The following is a 17407-nucleotide window of genomic DNA, read 5'->3' as shown; positions in this document are numbered from 1 at the left end:
GGCCCCTCTCTGATCCCAAGCTCCAACTCTGCAGGGGTGGGGCAGTGTGGAAACCACCGGGGCTTGCGGGGCTCACAGACCTAGTTCAAAGCCCTGTTCCACCAATTCATTGGCTGGGGGATCTTCAACATGTTACCTGATTATCAACCTTTTTTTTTTTTTAAAGATTTTATTTATTTATTTGAGAGAGAGAATGAGAGAGAGAGAGCACATGAGAGGGGGGAGGGTCAGAGGCAGAAGCAGGCTCCCCGCCGAGCAGGGAGCCCGATGCGGGACTCGATCCAAGGACTCCAGGATCATGACCTGAGCCGAAGGCAGTCGCTTAACCAACTGAGCCACCCAGGCGCCCCTGATTATCAACCTTAATTGTGAAGATTAGCGACTATGTGTGCCAGGACTCTAGTCCAGGGCTCAATGAATGTTACAGACGCGGGTTCAATGAGGGAGATAAAAAAGACATGGTTTTCAAATGGAAAGGTCCAGCTCCCACACTTCCCAGGTCCCCCAGTGGGGGTCAGGCCAGTGCTGGGCTAAGAAGCGTACGTGGCCGAGACCCTAGAATTCACTGGAACAGCCCTGTCCCTGAACTCATTGGGCTCTCTCCCGACAGCTACCCTGGTGTTGCAGGGACCTGGGGGCAGCTCACCTCTCTACCCAGGTAGGAGCCTTCCTTTTCAAAGATCAGGGCCAGGTAATCTTCGTTGTTTCTCGCAAAGAATCCATCAATCTCCTCCAGCCTGCAAGAGACAAGGGCGGCAGTGACCCTCCACAGACCTGCTGGGGACCCAGGCGCGGCTGGCACAACACTGTGGGCACAGCCATATAGAGCCCTCCTGTTTGCACCCGAGGCTCCGTGGAAGTCTCCCCCTGCCAGCCCTCCAGGGGAAGCAAGCCAAACCCCTAGTCTCAGAGGATTCTGCCTCTGCTACCCCACACGCTGGTTCTCCATTTGGCCCACCTTGATTTTTTTTTTTTCATGCTGTCTCTTTTAAGAATCTGGAGTGAGTACGAGGTGGTCTGGGGAGGAGGCAGAGGGTGGGGGAGTGGGGCTTTGAGACCAGGGGTCTCTATGTTCTGGGTAAGGGCAAGGCTTAGTGAATATGGACCAATGTTTAGTACCCATCAGGTTGGCAAGTTTACCTGATCTGAGGCTTTTGAGATCCCTTGGGACTGAAAATGCACCATGAAGGATGTGTGTGCGTAAGAGGGAGACGGACACGGTCATTGAGAAATGTAATGAGTAAGTAAGGGGCAGGCTGGTGTGAATGTTTCCTGGAGAGAAAGGGTCTAGTTGTGCAGCCCCAAACCATAGCAAGACAAACACTGGGCCCAGGGTCTCCGTGGGACCCTCCAGGAGGAAGGACATCTGGGCAAGTTGATTAAAAAAAAAAATTGTGGGTTGGATTCAACCCCAACTGATGCTTAGAAGCACACTCTCTCAGCAGGGCTATGGCTTTCGAGAACATCAGTAAATCGATGTGGAGGGCCTGGGGCACCAGTGCCTGCTTCATGAGGCTCCCCAGGCCCTGGAATCTTCACTGTGCTCTGAGGCTGGGCTCCCTCCAGCAGTGTCTGCTGGTCCTTGGATTTGTTCCTTCTTGGCAGGAATCCCTGAGGTGGGCTCTATCCTGTCTCGAGTTCTCATCTGGGAGGGCAAGACCTAGTGTTCTCGATTTATCCTCTGTGGGAGAGCAAACGCAAGGCACTGCGCCCCTTCCTCTCCTAGAAGAGGCAATCCTGGCAGCCTGCCTGGCAGGCAGACACGGGCCACCAGCCACCATGCCTGACACTCTGCGGCACAAATCACGTGCCCCACCCCCCAGTCACAGCCACCGCTCAGAAAGATGACCACTTCCTTTTACAGACAGTGCTCCCTTTTCCTCTGAGCCTCCCTTCTTCATCCCTATGTCCACTCTCTCAGTGCCCCCTCCGGGTTAGATCATGTGAAGTCTGCTGCACCCCCTAAACATTCCTGAGGACAGACTGTGAAAAGCAGAGGCAGGTATGGCCTGGAGAACCCCCGCCCATCTCTTCCTTCCCACCCAGCAGGACGGGCCCTTGTCCCCCTGTCGGTCCCACGAAGCCAGGGCTCCTCAGGGAGGACCTCCAGTGATAGGGATTCTTCTACGAGCTGCTCCCGAGCAGCTCTGGGTTCTAGCCCACAGAGGTGTCTGCATCAGAGACAAAGGCCTTCGTATCCCCCACGCAGCTGTCCCCGCAACCCTCTCGCTCCCAGGCCTGTGATCCTGGCCCATGCTGCACCAAGTCTGTTCCAGCCCCGAATACCTGGCCGGCTCCAGCGGGGGAAAGGCGGGGGGCCACGTGTCACTATGGGACTCCAAGGCGTCGATGAGCCTCTTCCGCAGCATCTCCACATCAGCACCAGCCACTGGATGAAGACAGACACGGGGGAGGGGGGTGCATGAGGAGGGAGGGAGAATAATCCCAGCACCTTTGTCAGCTTCACTGAAACAAAGGGCCCAGGGCACAGGCTAGTTCTGAGAGAAACAGAGCACGGGTCAGTCCTTCTCTGTTAGAGCAGTGGGGTGGGTCTTCTTCTGTGGCCCTAAGTTATACAAGAAGACCCATCCCTCAGAGGGCAGGAAACAGTCCCTCAGGCCTGGAGCCCAGGAGCGCTTTCCCCGGAGACTGTCTGGTCTGTCCCTCTGGTTGTCAACCCCATTTTGACATGAAGGGTTGGCCTGGGTACATGGTGACCCTCCCCTCTTCCCAGGACCCTCAATGGACCAAAACAGAAGGGCTTCTTCAGCCTCCTTTTCCAGAAGGCATCTTCCAGGCTGGCTGGGAAGGCCCTGGGAAAACACAAACTCTGCTTTCACTTGGGAAACTCTTCACCCTGTGGACCTTGCTGGGCTCTCCTCACCTCAGTAGTAACCCAACAGAAAGAAAAAGAAGATATTGACAACTGGAACCAGGACACCCACCTGGCAGTGTTGATCCTGAGCCATTCTTGGAAAAGGCCTTAAAGAACTAGAAGCAAACACACAGGCAAGAGTCAGTAACACACGGAGCTAAGACTACCATATGGGTGCCAGATGGATCCGTGTCTAAGACCCGGCTGCCTACTGAAGGGGCTGACTTGGGGCAAATTACTTAACTTTTGTGAGCCTCAGTTTCCTTGTCTGTAAAAGAAGAACAGCGAGGTATCCGCTCCTGGAGCTGGACGCAGATTCCTGTCCCCACTGTCTCCGCATCCGATCCCCACCCCCATGGCTCTGAGGCACCCAGGGAAATGCAGGCAGCAGCTTACACACTCTATGTGTGGTGGACTGTCTCTCCGTCTTGAAATGAATGAATGAAAATATTCATGCATGAATGAGTGGATGAGGCACACTTAACTGATAAAACAAAGTTACTTCATACTTCCCCCAGAAAATGTTAGCTGCCCTCTGAGGCAATCTGTCCTTAGAGGCTGGTGTCTGTCCACCAAGAACTCGCAGCCTGGCTCAGCAGACACCCCACGAAGGGAGGGGTCTCCAGGTCAGGTCCTGCTGAAGGGTGGGCCTGAGCCCCTGAAGACACAGGTCTTGTTACAGACAGGTCAATTTAACTCATCACTTTGTCCTCTTTTCCCCTTTATAGGACACTCCAGGCTCAGTCCTTGGGCAAAAGGACAGAGAGAACAAAAGACAAGTCATCACAATCTGGGCTTCTCCTAAGTGGCAAGACTGCTGCCAGAGCTCTGGCCTGTGCTCTCCTGGGCTCAGGAGGGAATAAAGTTTAGTTGTCCTGACAAACAGTCATGTAAGTGACTGGCAGAGAGCCTGCTGGCCAGGAAGTGGACTCTTCCTGAGATCCTTGGGGGCCACCTGTAGCTTCCTTGGGCCTCTGCCTGCAACAGCATGGCCATCTGGCCTTATTCCAAGCTGGTGGCTGAGGGCAGGCCCTGGGGTCTACCAGACCTGGGTACAAGCCCTGGCTCTGCCACGCACCTGCTGTGTGACCCTGGGCAATCCATTAACCCCTCTGTGCCTTCTCATCTTTAAGATGAGGATGGCGCCATCCACCTTGAGGAACTGCTCTGAGGATTCAAAGATGATACATCTCAAGTGCTTGTGTCTGGTGCATACAGTGAGGGATCAATAAACGTTAACTGCAGGATTATTATCATCCCCTTCCCTTGTTCCACCATTTAAACACTAGGAAACACTGATCAGCTAGTGTGTGTTTATTCCAGCCATTTGTAGGCAGAACCCAAAAATTCAGAGGCCACCTGCCCATCTTCCCACTTGAGGAACAACAGAGATGCACAGAAGCCGCCCATCTCTTCCCACCTGCAACCTTCTCCTGTTCCCGCTGCCCTCACCTGGCTCCTAACTCCTGCGAACTGCTTTATTCTCTCTCTTCTTAGACCATCAATATAAACTTTTATTCTGGGTAGAAACCATCTGCTGATACATGCCACATATATTTATAATAATGTTCTTTGCAGTTACTGAACAAATTTTGAGTGAAATTATTCGTTACCCTAACACTTATAAAAATGCTCACAAATTCCCTGAATTGTGGGAATTTAGGGCAGACCCATGCGGCTACAGCTGTTATTTTCAGTTATGAAAAGCAGCATGGTCACTTTTCTTCGGCCACCACGCCCTCCCCCAGATCTGAGCAGGTGCCTTACTGAAGGCGGCTGACCTCACCTCCTTCTAAAGGCAGGCTGCCAGCCCCCAGCTGAGCATTCTGAAGGCCCCGGCTGGGGGCAGCAGGGAGTCGGGCAGGAGCCCCAGCAAGACTGACCCAGGGGAATGCAGGGACTCGGAGACACAGCCCCAGAATGGAGGGCTACGGGAAGGCCCCCCGTGTCCCTCCGTGTATGCTGTGCTACCACACAGCTGTCCCTTTTGTCCTCAGACGCCTCCCACCTGCCTTCCAAAGTGAGGACAGCACTGGAACCCCGGCTCCCACACTTCATGTTCTTAGGAACTTTTCCCCATCAGTCTCCCTTTCCCCTTTCCTGCCAGCAACTTCCCTATGCCTACAAACAGATTCTGATCCTCCTAGTTTCTTAAAAATAAAATAAAATAATAAAATAAAAAAAATAAAATAAAATAACAAAAAGGACAGGAAGGGAAGGTGGATGGGAATTGAGAGAAGCCCTCCTCCCCTCTCCAGTTACTGCAGGTCCCGTTTCCCTGGGCTGCCAGGTTTCTCAAAGCAGAGTCTGCTCTGCCTCTCCGACCGCCCCTCTCTTCACGCCCATGAGCCATCAGCTCCGCTGACCCCTCTGCACCCCACCCCCCTTGCTTTCTCTGCAGTGTCTGTCATTAGCACTGCCTGCCTTCCCCACAGGGCCAGGGGCTGCCATGTTTGGTAGCACATATCCCCGACGCTCTCCTTCTTGGCTTGCATGCTGCCACCTCCCTTGCCTCACCCGACACTGACCAGGCCTGCTTGGCCACCTTCACAGCCTTCCCCCCACCCTTGTCCTAGCTTCTCCCTGACTCCTGTCTTGTGTCTGCTGCCCCCACAGTCTCTTGCCCCCAGTCTCTCCTCCTGCCACGTATCAGCTCTTGACACTCTTTCTGTTTAAAAAGCCCTGGGAAGGGGCACCTGGGTGGCTCAGTCGTTAAGCGTCTGCCTTCGGCTCAGGTCATGGTCCCAGGGGCCTGGAATCGAGCCCCGCATGGGGCTCCCTGCTCAGCGGGAAGCCTGCTTCTCCCTCTCCCTCTGCTGCTCCCGCTCCCCCTGCTTGTGCTCTCTCTCCCTCTCTCTCTCTCTGTGAAATAAATAAAATCTTTAAAAAAATAAAAAATAAAAATAAAAAGCCTTGGGAAGAATCGTCACAAACCAGGGGGTCAATCCATGCTTTTGAATGAAGGAGCAAGTGAATGAGTGAACAAGCAAGCCTACTGTTTGTCTTCCTTGCCAACTTCACGTACTTGGTCTAAATGATTTGCAATCTGAACCCTTTGTCTCAAGTCCTCACCTGTCCTAGACTTGTTTCCTCCTGGTGTCCTCCACACAGGTACCAGCCCCCCACACCCCTCTAAGACCGAGTCACCCCTCCCCAACCTGTTTCTCCATCTGTGTTCCTTGTCTCACCCCATGTCCTCCCCTGTTAACCAGACCAGCATCTTCTCCTCCCTCAACTCCCATCCGCCAGTCAGTGGACAAGGTCTGTGAATTTGGCCTTTGTGATTCTTCAACAGTCCTCTGGGCCAGCTGCCTTGTCCAGACCAGGGCTTACCACCTATTTCCTGGACTAATGCACCAGTCCCTACCTGTCCCTCTGTGAGCTCAGAAATGTTAATCTGCTCCATCTTTTAATTCCCCAGCTGCTCCTCATTGCCACTTTGCTTAGTGGCACCACTCTGGTCTGATTGTGTCACTCCTCAAATCTCTTCCATGACCCCCCACTACCAGTGAATAATGTCTAAACTCACTGTGTTTTGAGGCCTTCCAGGATCTGACCCAAACTCCAAAACTTACCTTCCACTGCCCCTCTTCCCTACGCTTCGGCTATGATGGGCCTGAAACCTGAACTTTCTTGAGGACAGGACTACACTTGGGCATCTCGGCAAGCACCACAGTGTGTAGGACTCAGAAGACATCTGCTCAGTCGAACAGAGAACCTCTGTCCTTTGATCATTGTAGATGCTCATGTGAAAATCATATTAAAATCTAGTCAGGGCACATTTTTATCCTCCTACTAAAATGCATCCTTCTTAAGTCAGCTGTTGGAGGCGTGTGCCTCCACAGGGGAAACCACCACAACTCCTTGGGAACAGGTAATTAAGATGTCAGCAGTGAGTTTTCTTTTTTCTGGGAGCGGTCGGCACCCAGTCCCTTTCCTTCCATCACTTCACACAGGAGCCTCTGCCTCCACATCTCCCCAGAGGCATGAGGTGGGTCTTTACCAAACTGTCAAGAAGCAACACCAACATCAACTGCCTTTCTAGGGGTCAAGTAAGGCTGAATGGGAAGCACACTTTCCAGTGGTGACCATCGATGACACTGAATCCAAGCTTTTAAAACAAGTTTCAAGGAAAATGACCCAGTCTCCAAACAGCTTACGGGGAGCCCAGGAGGATCCACAGGGCTAACCATTCCTATGCCGGAGACTGACTGTGGAGGCCAGAGGAGAGCAGGTGACTGGGGGCCCATATCCTTCTTTCAGAGAGAGGCAGAGTCACCCTTCTTGACATCTCCCCCCTCACAAGAGCCACAGAAGGTAACAGCCTAGCCTCTGCACCCCCACAGGGTATCCACCTCCTGGCCCCGAATTCAGGGCCCTGACATTACTGTGCTGCCTCAGCCCTGCCCATGAGCCTCTGCCCCAGCCAGACCAGTCTTCCCAACATGTCACACACTTCTGCCCACACAGGGCCTCTGCTCTCACCTCCTCCTCAGCCCGCATTCCTCCTCTCCTAGCCCAACCCCATGCAGCCTTCAACACCAAGTGGAAGTCCCCTTCTCTCTGATGCGTGAGGGAAAGGGCTCAGTGAGGCCCAGGGAGCTCCTCCAGCATCCGCTGCATACAGATCACTCCCCGCCAGTAGGCGGGCTGGTAAGCTCAGGGCCCCCAGCAAACATGCACTCAATAGCTGCTGCCTGACGGACTACCTAAACGCAGTGCCCACAGACGAGCTATGGTGAGCTCCACAGGGTGACTTAGGGAGGAGATGGGACAGTAACATTAACTGAACTCCGAGGAATCCCACACTGTGTCCTGGCCCTCTCACATGTAAGGCCTCACGTCACATTGGCAACAATCCTATTAGGTATAGATATTATCATCCCATTTTTTACAGACAAAGGAAACTGAGGCCTGTTGCTGAGGCACTGTTAAACAATCTTCTGAGTCATATCCAGTACGTACAGTAAGCAGTGGAACCAGGATTTGAACACACATCAATTATCTCAGAATCTTGCAAAGGGGAGACTTCTGTCGTCTCTCACCCCAACGCTGATGCTCTCTGGAATCTTGATCCCAGCTGGGCCTCTGGCTACAAGGGGTCCTGACGGATGACCCCCTGACGGCACTCCTGTGGCCCATGGCAAGGCCCCTCCCCACGAGTTCCAGCCTCTAGGTTCCCTAAGCGCCAGCTGGAACCTGTTGTCAACTAGTCCCTCCCTCCCCCACACCTTTGTTTTCTTCCAGCTGAGCTCCTGGCTCCAGTCTGATGGGCCCCTGACACAGCAGGGCCTGCAGGGCCCCGTGTTTGCTAAACAGGCTGGGCTAGTGGAAGCTCACTGCTTGCAAATGGTGACAAGGGGCAGGAGGCAGAGGAAAGGGACAATGACACATGTACCTGGGGGTGACCCAGCCTTGTGTGTGGATCTGTCTCCATCACACTAGCAACACTCTCTCTTCCCCTGTTCAACGTGTGCTCTCATCTTAGAGTTCTCACAGCCTTTATGGGTAGGAGTGAGGACAGGCCCAACCCCAGGGTGGGCAGCAGACAGGTCCACTGACAGCCAGGCTGACCTTGAGGGTCTGCTCTGTTTTCCAGGGAGTCCAGCCATGATGCCCACAGGCACACCAGACTCCCTGGGGATCTGCAATCTGTTTGAGTGGCATTTTCCAAACATTAGAAGCAACCTAAACTGTAACATCAGTTTAGCAAATCACAGCCAGTATTTAAAAAAAAAAAAGGAAAAATAATTAATTTCAAAAAATGGAACAGAAAATAGCAGCGGGTACTGCATTTAGGAAGAATAAATACTGTTTTATGAAACTTTCGTGTTGGCGATCACATACAAACCAACTTCTGGATCTCACTGTGAAATGTATGTATCTTACTTCATAGGGCCTTAGAGCAGAGACCCAGTGGGAGCTAGAACCACTTGCCCCCTGGCTCGATTCCTGAGGACAGGGCACTGAGGGCCTCTCCCGGCTGAAACTGAACTGCCAGGGCCCAGCCAGGCACTGCCCGTGTGGAGGCTGGGGAAGGTCAAGACAACCAGCCCAGGGCCCTTCCAGTGCAGGGCCCTCCCAGCTCCCCTCCCACAGCCAGCTGGGCTGTGCAGGAGATGATTAATCACTTGAGGCATTCGGGCTACGTTGGCTGCGTGACTGGGGTAGGTGCTGGGAGCTTCGGGACCTTCCTTACACCCACCGAGCCCCAGCCTCTCCCAGGTGGAAACACCAAGCCTCAGGTGCCAGGTCCCACAGAATGCACCTGTCCCACCCCGGATGTCCTGAGCCAGCCCTGGCACCGATGCCCATCCCACTCCTAGGGGGCTGGACCCCCATGGCCAGTCTTCACTGAGAGAAGCATCAGCCTGTGAACGAGGACTCCTCCAGATACACTGATCTTCCCACAACTTCCCACACAGGGCTGCTCACCCTGGCTCAGCAAAAGCAACAGAGATCCTTGTCCGCCCCCGGTTAGTAATTTTGAGTATTTTCAGTTACATGTTTCTCGGGATGAGGATAAAGCAAAGCAATGGCCCTGCCAGGGAGGTCTTTTACTTGAAAGAGATGACTGATAAGCAATCTCTCTACTGGCACCTCTAAATGATGTGGTCTCAGCTAAACCTGGGGTCTAGGCCTGACCCCACATGGTAACAAGCATGTAGGAGGGAGCCCTCTCAGTCTGTGGGAATCTCGAGCCCAGCAGGATTTCACTGGGCATGAGGAATAAAAAGGTCACATGGAGTTCAAGCTGGACATTCTTGCTGGAGCCTGGAGCCTGGCTTCCTAGACAAATTCTCGGAGTAATGAGGCTGAGATCCGGCTCCTGGTTCTGCTTGGAACTCGAGGCCCCTGAGCTCAGAGATCTTGTTCAGGGGACAATGCTTGGCATTTTAGCTTTCAGAGGCCTTTCCGAATTATTCTTAGTGGTTACAGAGGAAATGCTTTTCTAGATGCCATTCTGGTAGAAGGAGGCTAATTATAGCTGGAGGTAGGGAGACAGATTCCGATTCTTTAATTTGGAAGCAAACTAATTAGATTATAGCTGGGCCTGAGCCCTGGGGAGGGCACTGAGTATACCTGCCCAGCCTTGCCATTCTTGGCTTCCCAGAACCTCCTACTTGAGTGCCTTGGAAGGTGCTCAGATGTTAATTAATCTGTTGATGCCTCACAGCGGGCAGGTTGTCAGGCAAGGCCTCACTGGCGAGCTCACGCTACTCTCAGCCAGAGCTGGGGTGACAAAGCCCTCATGCGGGGATCCCTGCCGCCTGAGGCACTGGCATTTGACCATGGGGTGAGGCTACCCTGACAGGTCACTTCTGAGCTACCTGGACTCAAGGCACTTGCCTGATGAGGATGAAGCTTGCTGGTATTTTCTGGGAGGTCATCAGGCCCCCTGAATCTGATCCTGACCATGGGTGGGTCAGAGCCTGAATTGGGTTTTATAGGGTTAGATCAGGCCTCTAAGGCTGGGAGTCAGGAGGGAGAAGAACTGGAAAGAGGCCCTTGGGAGCTGGGGGTTCTCACCAGCCCAGGCGGAAACCACCTCACAGCTGAAATCAGCCCATCGCAACTACCCTCCCCTGCCACAGCCCCCTCCTTTTTAAAGGGCAGAACTTGTCAGACCCAATGAACCTCCCAATTCACATGCTTTGCTGCCTCTACAGCAGGTGTCTCATCAAGCCCAGGGACAGTGCTCCAGGGGCTGTGACTGAAGCCGATGGGAGGACCCCACGGAGCTCCGAGGCCCAGGGAGCACGGGAAGCCGGCACCACGCCTGCGCTCCCCTCCCTGTCACGCACCCTCACGGTCGGGAAGCCGGGGATGTCGAAGGCTCTGCAGATTGCGCTGTTGGTCTCGTCAGCACAGTCTAGGGCAGCGACATTCAGGGCCGGTCTCCAGCCTGAAGGGAAAAGAAAAACAACTAGGTAAGTAAGAGGGGCCGGCACCTCTGCCCGCTTACCTCCCCCAAGCCACACTCCCCCCCACACCAATGCCCAGAGCACCTGCCCCTAACGCTCTCACGAGAAAGGTCATCCCTTCCTCAGGAAGGATCTCTGAAATAGTCTGGTCATTCTGCACTTAGCCCGTGCCTAGGATGTGGTTAATAGCACAAGCAATGCTCTCCTGTGATAGCATCTGCGGTCCTCCATTATTCTGGGTGGGTGAGGGGCACGGAGGCTGCAGGGGCTGAAGAAAGATGTCAGAGGAGCTTGAACCCCCGGGAAAAAACCCTGACATGGCCTCTGCCCCTGCTGCCCTCCAGAGAGCATCAGTTCCAGAAGGGCGAAGATTTACAACTCCCCGGCGGATGCTCGGGAAGGTCTCTGTGGCCAGAGGTACTGGCAGTCAGCCCAGCCTGCATGGGTGGCACACAGGTGGGGAGGACTGGCTCCCCTGCCAGAGAGGGAGGCAGGGAGCCCAGGGGAGGAAGGGAAAGGCACCTGGAATCTAGGAACCACCGGGAAAGAAGCCCTGAGGCAAGAGTCTGGAGGGAGATGAAAAGCTCCCCGAGTTGCCTGGGCACCCCGCTCCTGCAACAGGCCCCGGGCTGCAGGCCTCCCTCCACTGAAACTCACTGGCAGAGGACATAAAGGCACCATTCCGGGCCATGGCCCAAGATCTGTGAAGCAGAAAACAGGCTTCTCTACCAGGCAGGCCCCCTGAGCTCTGGTTCCAGGTCAGGTGCCCCTTGGACACCTACTCAAGTTCTCCGTCACAGTGAGGCTGCTTCAGCGGGAAGGCAGGCTCCGCACACACCGTGGGGTGGGATGGACTGGTGCCCACCATGTGGCACAGGGCCCTGCTCAGGTCTCCTCCACAGACACAAGCCTGTCCGTCCCTAAGCGCCTCTTCATTTCTGCATCCTCACTGCCCGGCTTCCCCCGTGAGCAGCACACAATAGGTGCTCCGTGACCGCTGACCCCATGACACGGTCGACCCAGGCGAGGGCCCGGTTCTCAGCAGCTCGGGTGCTGGAATGGCGTCTCTCAGCTCTGCCCCAGCCTAGCGGGTCCAGGCCAGGGGGAGGAATGTGATGCCATCACCTGGGAAGGCATGCAAGAAGAGCTGCCCTGGATCACAGGCAAGAGCACACCAGGCTGCCCTTCTGTGACTTCTTCCCTGCCCGAGGGAGGCCCAGGTCACCCTCTATGGCCATCTGGCACGCTCTAGGCTTGGCTCCGTCTGTTCTGCATCTCGGGCTCTGGTCACTTTGTGCAGGGAACCCCCAAGAGAGACTTGGCGCCTCTCAAAAGAGTAAGTCAATTAGACAAAAGGGTGGAAGAGGAACAATTTCTTGTCCTTCCACCAGGGAGGGCCACCAGCAGCGGTCTCACAAAGCCACCTGGCAGGGTGACCAAGGACTGAAGGCCTCAGCTGCTCCTCTCCTCTCTGAGAGTACAGTTCACCATCGCCGGGGCCAGAGTCTGCCCACTGCCACTGAGGCACGAAGACTGAAGGGACAGGGAGCCAGCGCTCAGGGGGTGCCCACCACCTCTCCCCACTACTGCTCCGGGGGGGCACTATCCCCCCAACTCTACAAAAAGCAACTGAAGTCTCTAAGTTGTCCAAGGGCTACCAGACTCAAACCCTCTTCTCTTCCCCCGCCACCTCACCGGGGGCAGGATGTTACCCTTCTATTTTTGCTGTTCGCTCTGATCACAACCTTCCCCGTGAAAGAGAGAATGGTAAAAACAGTGCCGTCTTCAAGCGACACATGATTCTTTAACTCAAGCACCCAGTCACTATCAGAGACTCAGCTCTTAGATGATGATATCGTACACATAGAGAGTTTATGAAGAGTTTGCTATGTGCCTAACTTATCTCATTCCATGTGCAACCACCCTCGGGAGCAAGGCAGAAGCTATTATCTCCAGACCTGCTTTCCTCCCCTGTAAAAGAACATCCGAGAACCATGCCCACGGCACACTGCATCAGTGGTAAATCTGGGATCTGAACCCCTGGTCTCAAGAGGGCCCAAGACAGAACAGAGAGCTGCTCTGCTGGCTTCCCAACCAGGAAAGCCGGGGGTGGGGGCGGGGAGTGGGGCGTTAGCAGGGGGGGCCGGGGGGAAAGGGGATGCCTGGGAATTATCAGCCCCTTGCTCCTGGGTAGCCCTGTGACTCCTTATCTTTATACCTTGACTCGCTGTCCCTCCAAGAAATGGAACCGGTGCCTGTTCCTACCTGCCCCGGGCACAGGGGTAGGCTGGGGACAGTCAGGTGCTGGGAGTCCTGGCTAAGGAATGTTTCTCAGCAATATCAATGTCAATACCTTACTGAGCCATAATGACATATAAAGATCTCGCGTGATACTCATCACCATGGGCCTGCCCATCCATTCTAGTCATTGTATAAGGAATGGAGAGGACCCTTATCGGGGCGCTCCACTGGTAATGCAAAGCTGCATTTAAGTAAAGTGCACGGTTGTCAAGGAACAGAACTGGCCGAGGGAGGCTTTTTAAAGTGTCAGGTGACTTAAACACCACAACCTGCGGGCTGAACACCTAACATCAGCAGTATCAGCCCAGCCCTACTCCTGGGGAGAAAAAAGTCTCCTAGTACAATTACTGCCCTGGCAAAGTAACTTCTCTATTAACAACAGAGTAAATGAGCAAATGGAGAGGGGGGACGTGTGGGGACACAAGCATAACTGGGACATCTATGGTCTCTGGGTGGCAAGTGCAGAGACACCCTATAGTGAGGGGGGGTCACGGGCTCCTTCTGAAGTCAGAGGCAGGATCCCCGCCCCCACTCACCACTCCAGGAAGGGGCATGGACCCGGGGTCACATGACTTGCCTAGAGCTCTGAGTGGCCAAAGCACCATGAGGGCCACATGTCTCCTTTCTGGGCCTTATGAGTCAAACGGGGACCAGGACAGATGGTCTCTCCTGTCCTTTACAGCTCGAACAGCTGTTCAAGTGCTGGATGGCAAACAACTCTCAGCATGAAAAATGGCCACAAGTCCTCCCCATGTTAAGCAAGCTCCTATTCATACAGAGGCCAGACCCACCCAAACCACCAAGAGCTAGTCAAGTGGTCAGAACCAGACCTCCATGCAAGTCTCCAGGAGTCCTGACAGGGAGTTAGCCCATGCCCTGCCATCACCACTGCATCCCTTCCTCCCTGTTGCAGACTTCTGGGCAGTGAGGTCACGGGACAGACAAAACGCCTTCCCTAGCCTTCACACCCGGCTGCCACCCCAGGCCTGAGTCCAGAAGAGCCACGGCACCAGCAGAGGGCCTGGTCACTACATTCTCATTTGGAATCCTGTGAGGCTCACACCATTGGCCTGCGTAACTGTTCAGTGGGCTCCTACCCTGTGCCAAGCTCTGCACTAAGGCATCACGGGGTACAAGAGAGGTGGTCTACACCGTGGAAAGGAAAAGGCAAACCACCACTGTTCAGTGTCACCCAAACGCCTTATAAATGTCATTTCTGTGGCTTGGCAGAGGCCATTTTCCCACCCGGAGGACTCCTCCTCCTTCACCCACCTCTCCACCTGCCTAGGTTCTAGAGAGAAAGAGATGGGTTCGAGAACCTCCTCCAGTATCTGCACAATCTCGGGCAAGTTACTTACCTGTTAGAAACAAAAAAAACCCATCGATTGCTCGGATATTTTCTCATAAAGGTCATATATACGTACTAGTGGCCTGTAAAGGCCCTTAGCAAAGTGCATAAGGCAAGTGTGTAATAAATAACTGCTTAAATTAAGGCCTGCTGACAGATTAGCCCTCCATGACTTCGCCCTGCCCTGAGTTCCTACAAGAAACGGTCGAGCCACTCCTTTGGCCTTTTTCAAACACAGCTTCTCACTGTTGCCAATTTTCCTGCCGTGTGTAGTTCATTTCCCAAACTGCAATGTAAACAATGTTCTGCATATAGAGGTCACTTAACAAATATTCATGGGATTGATTAGCCAGTGAAGAGTAATGAAGATCTAAGATGAACACAATCAATTTCCCAAACATATGGTGACACAAGAAGAGCTTTCCTGGACCAGAAACGGAGGAGCCAGATCTTCAGAAGCCAGCGCTCTGGTCCATGGTAACAACTGTCCCGGAGAACCCATCCCACAAGTCACTGAATAAATGCGCCCTAGCCAGTCAGAGAAAGGCCTGAGGCCAGCCGGGCAGGGTTGCAGGATGTTTCTCCCCGCTCATGACCTTCCACACTCTCACTGCTCCTAGCCCAGATACTCCTACCATTGGCAGAAGGCAGGGGCACACTCCAACAGGCTCCGGGGTGGCGTGAGCCCTCTGCTGACCCACAACCATTTTCTCAAGGAACCTCAGGAATACAGAGATGATGTAAGCACAACCCCGGCTTCTCAGCAGGGCCTCACCGTTGGATGGGAGTGGGGGCATTCTTTATCACCGCAGACTGACACCAGATTCGGCTGATGCTCCCCCCCCAACATGATCTTGTTAAGGGGGCTGACCCAACCCCGTGGCTCATGTGAGACCTCTGGTTTCCTACTTCCCATTGACTGTGGTTCCTCTCCACAGACTCTGATGCTTCCACTGTCCTTCATGGAGGTTACGTTTCGATTTGCGTTTTTTAGGGGAAGACTGTCACTCCATGCACGAGGGCAAGACCCCTTTTGGAAGCGGCAACCCTCGCCCAGGAGTAAGCTGGGTCAGTGTCTGGCTATGCGATTCATTGGAAAACTCTGGGTTGCAAGAGGCTAAACACATGAGTCAACTGGAAGCTAAACCTTCCCTCCAGCATTCTTAAGACATAAGAATCTTCTAGACTGAGTTCATCTGCAGCCATTAGAGACCTCTCATAACCTCAAGGTGGAAACTGACCTGGGGATTTTTATGATTTTCAGGCCCACAAGGTCCCCTGAACACCAAACGTCCCCTCAGGTGTTCCAGTTCCATGCTCAACACTCTTCCTCCCCCTTGCCCTGACCAGATGTGTTGATAGCAGCATAACAGTGCGAGGAGCTGCTGAGAAATGGCACAATCAGGTGATCGGACCAGAGAGGCATGCAGACAAGTGTCTACGTGTACACTGGAGGTAAAATGGTTTATCGGTTTTGTTAAAAATAACTTTCCAGGACCATATGGCTAACAGATGTATACATCTTTCCATCTGGCCACTTCAGTAACCGCTGTGCAAGCTGCTCAGGGGAAGCGGTAGCCTGAGTTTGAAAACCAGCGCCTACAAATGCACTATTCTACCACGAATGGTTGAGCTGATCAAGAAATACTAGGGGCGCCTGGCTGGCTCAGTTGGTTACGTGTCTGCCTTCGGCTCAAGTCATGATCCAAGGGTCCTGGGATTGAGTCCCATGTCGGGTTCCTCACTCAGCGGCTAGTCTGCTTTTCCCTCTCCCTCTGACCTTCCCCTGGTTTGTGCTCTCGCTCTCTCTCAAATGAATAATAAAAAAAAAAAATCTTAAAAAAAAAAAAAAAGAAACACCAACAGCACAGCAAGGAAACAACAGTTCCAGTTCTCTCTCTAGAAAGAGGCCTATTCCCTAAGATGCCCACAGTCCTAATTCAGTGATAATTTCCAGTCAGGAGCCAAGCTAGGGCCCTAGCAACACAATCAGGAAGCAGCTTCATTCAGAGGCAGCAAATCAGAAGCAAATCACTACCACCACACCCACCAAACACCCACTATCTGAGCTAGGCAGCTGTGTGACACCACAGAGATCCTTAAATTCTGGAAAGGAAACTCTGAGATAATGCATGTCATGTACTTAGCCAGGAAGGTGTCAGACATATAGTAAGCACTTGTAAATATCAATTACTATTATTCCCATATTTTTTTCAGTTCTAGTCTTAAGTTTTTTTTTTTTTTAATTTACCATTTCTCTAATAGAGTACACCTTTAAATATCTATACATTTAGTGGTCTTGTTATCTCTCTAGCCCCTCAGGCTGTTAGTAAATGAATGGTATGTCTCACAACTGAGGGGCTTAGAATCAAGGAAATATGGTGCTAAGGGTCAGGCCAGTGAATAGGAACATGGAGCAAAGGGCCAAACACACACCAAGAGGCTGCCTTCAGTCAGGCCTCTGGGTTCATGGGTTAAAACAGAAGGGTCTGAGAGGGTGCATGGCCAAGGGGAAGAGAGAAGGTGTGGCCGAGAAGCTAATGAGCTGGAGGCGCTGGGTCAGGAGAGGCCTAGAACCCACACAGGAAAACTCTGTCTCAAAAGTAAAGCTGAGAAGAGACGTCTAGGTGGCAGCTGCGTCAACTAGCCAAGGGGTTGGCAGACGGAGTGTCAGTTCCTTTTCTCCCCAGCACTGATCCCACGGCAGCCGGGGAACTCGGCAGGAAGGCGACATGGGTCCCTGTGCGAGAGGAAGGGGACTGCCACAGGCGACTGCAGAGGAGGCCGTAAGGTGTCAGCAGAGCAGGAGGACGAACAAAGGAGAGGCCGGCGCAGGGATGGGGGCAGTAAGCCGTCTGAAGACCGACGGGAAAGCAGAGCAGGTGTGAGGGCCCGGGCCGCCGGGAGTGGGGAGAAGCTCGGGACACCGGCCAAGGGGAAAGAGACTGCGAGGCGCGG

At 53.5% G+C, this 17407-nt stretch overlaps 1 protein-coding gene across 1 annotated transcript in view; it reads right to left on the bottom strand.

Moving 5' to 3' along the window:
• The window catches only part of QSOX1 (quiescin sulfhydryl oxidase 1), a 33961-nt gene that overhangs the window by 16011 nt on the left and 543 nt on the right, over window positions 1–17407 (bottom strand). Inside the window, exons 2-5 of the mRNA XM_021682765.2 lie at window positions 10681–10781; window positions 2946–2991; window positions 2287–2389; window positions 647–737 (exon numbers count right to left, since the gene is read on the bottom strand). Coding sequence (XP_021538440.1) covers window positions 647–737; window positions 2287–2389; window positions 2946–2991; window positions 10681–10781 — 341 coding nt within the window. The remainder of the gene's footprint in view (window positions 1–646; window positions 738–2286; window positions 2390–2945; window positions 2992–10680; window positions 10782–17407) is intronic.

The sequence above is a fragment of the Neomonachus schauinslandi genome, chromosome 6 (genome assembly GCF_002201575.2).
Source record: "Neomonachus schauinslandi chromosome 6, ASM220157v2, whole genome shotgun sequence".
NCBI classification, from domain to species: Eukaryota; Metazoa; Chordata; class Mammalia; order Carnivora; family Phocidae; genus Neomonachus; species Neomonachus schauinslandi.
This window is presented reverse-complemented; position numbering and strand designations above follow the sequence as displayed.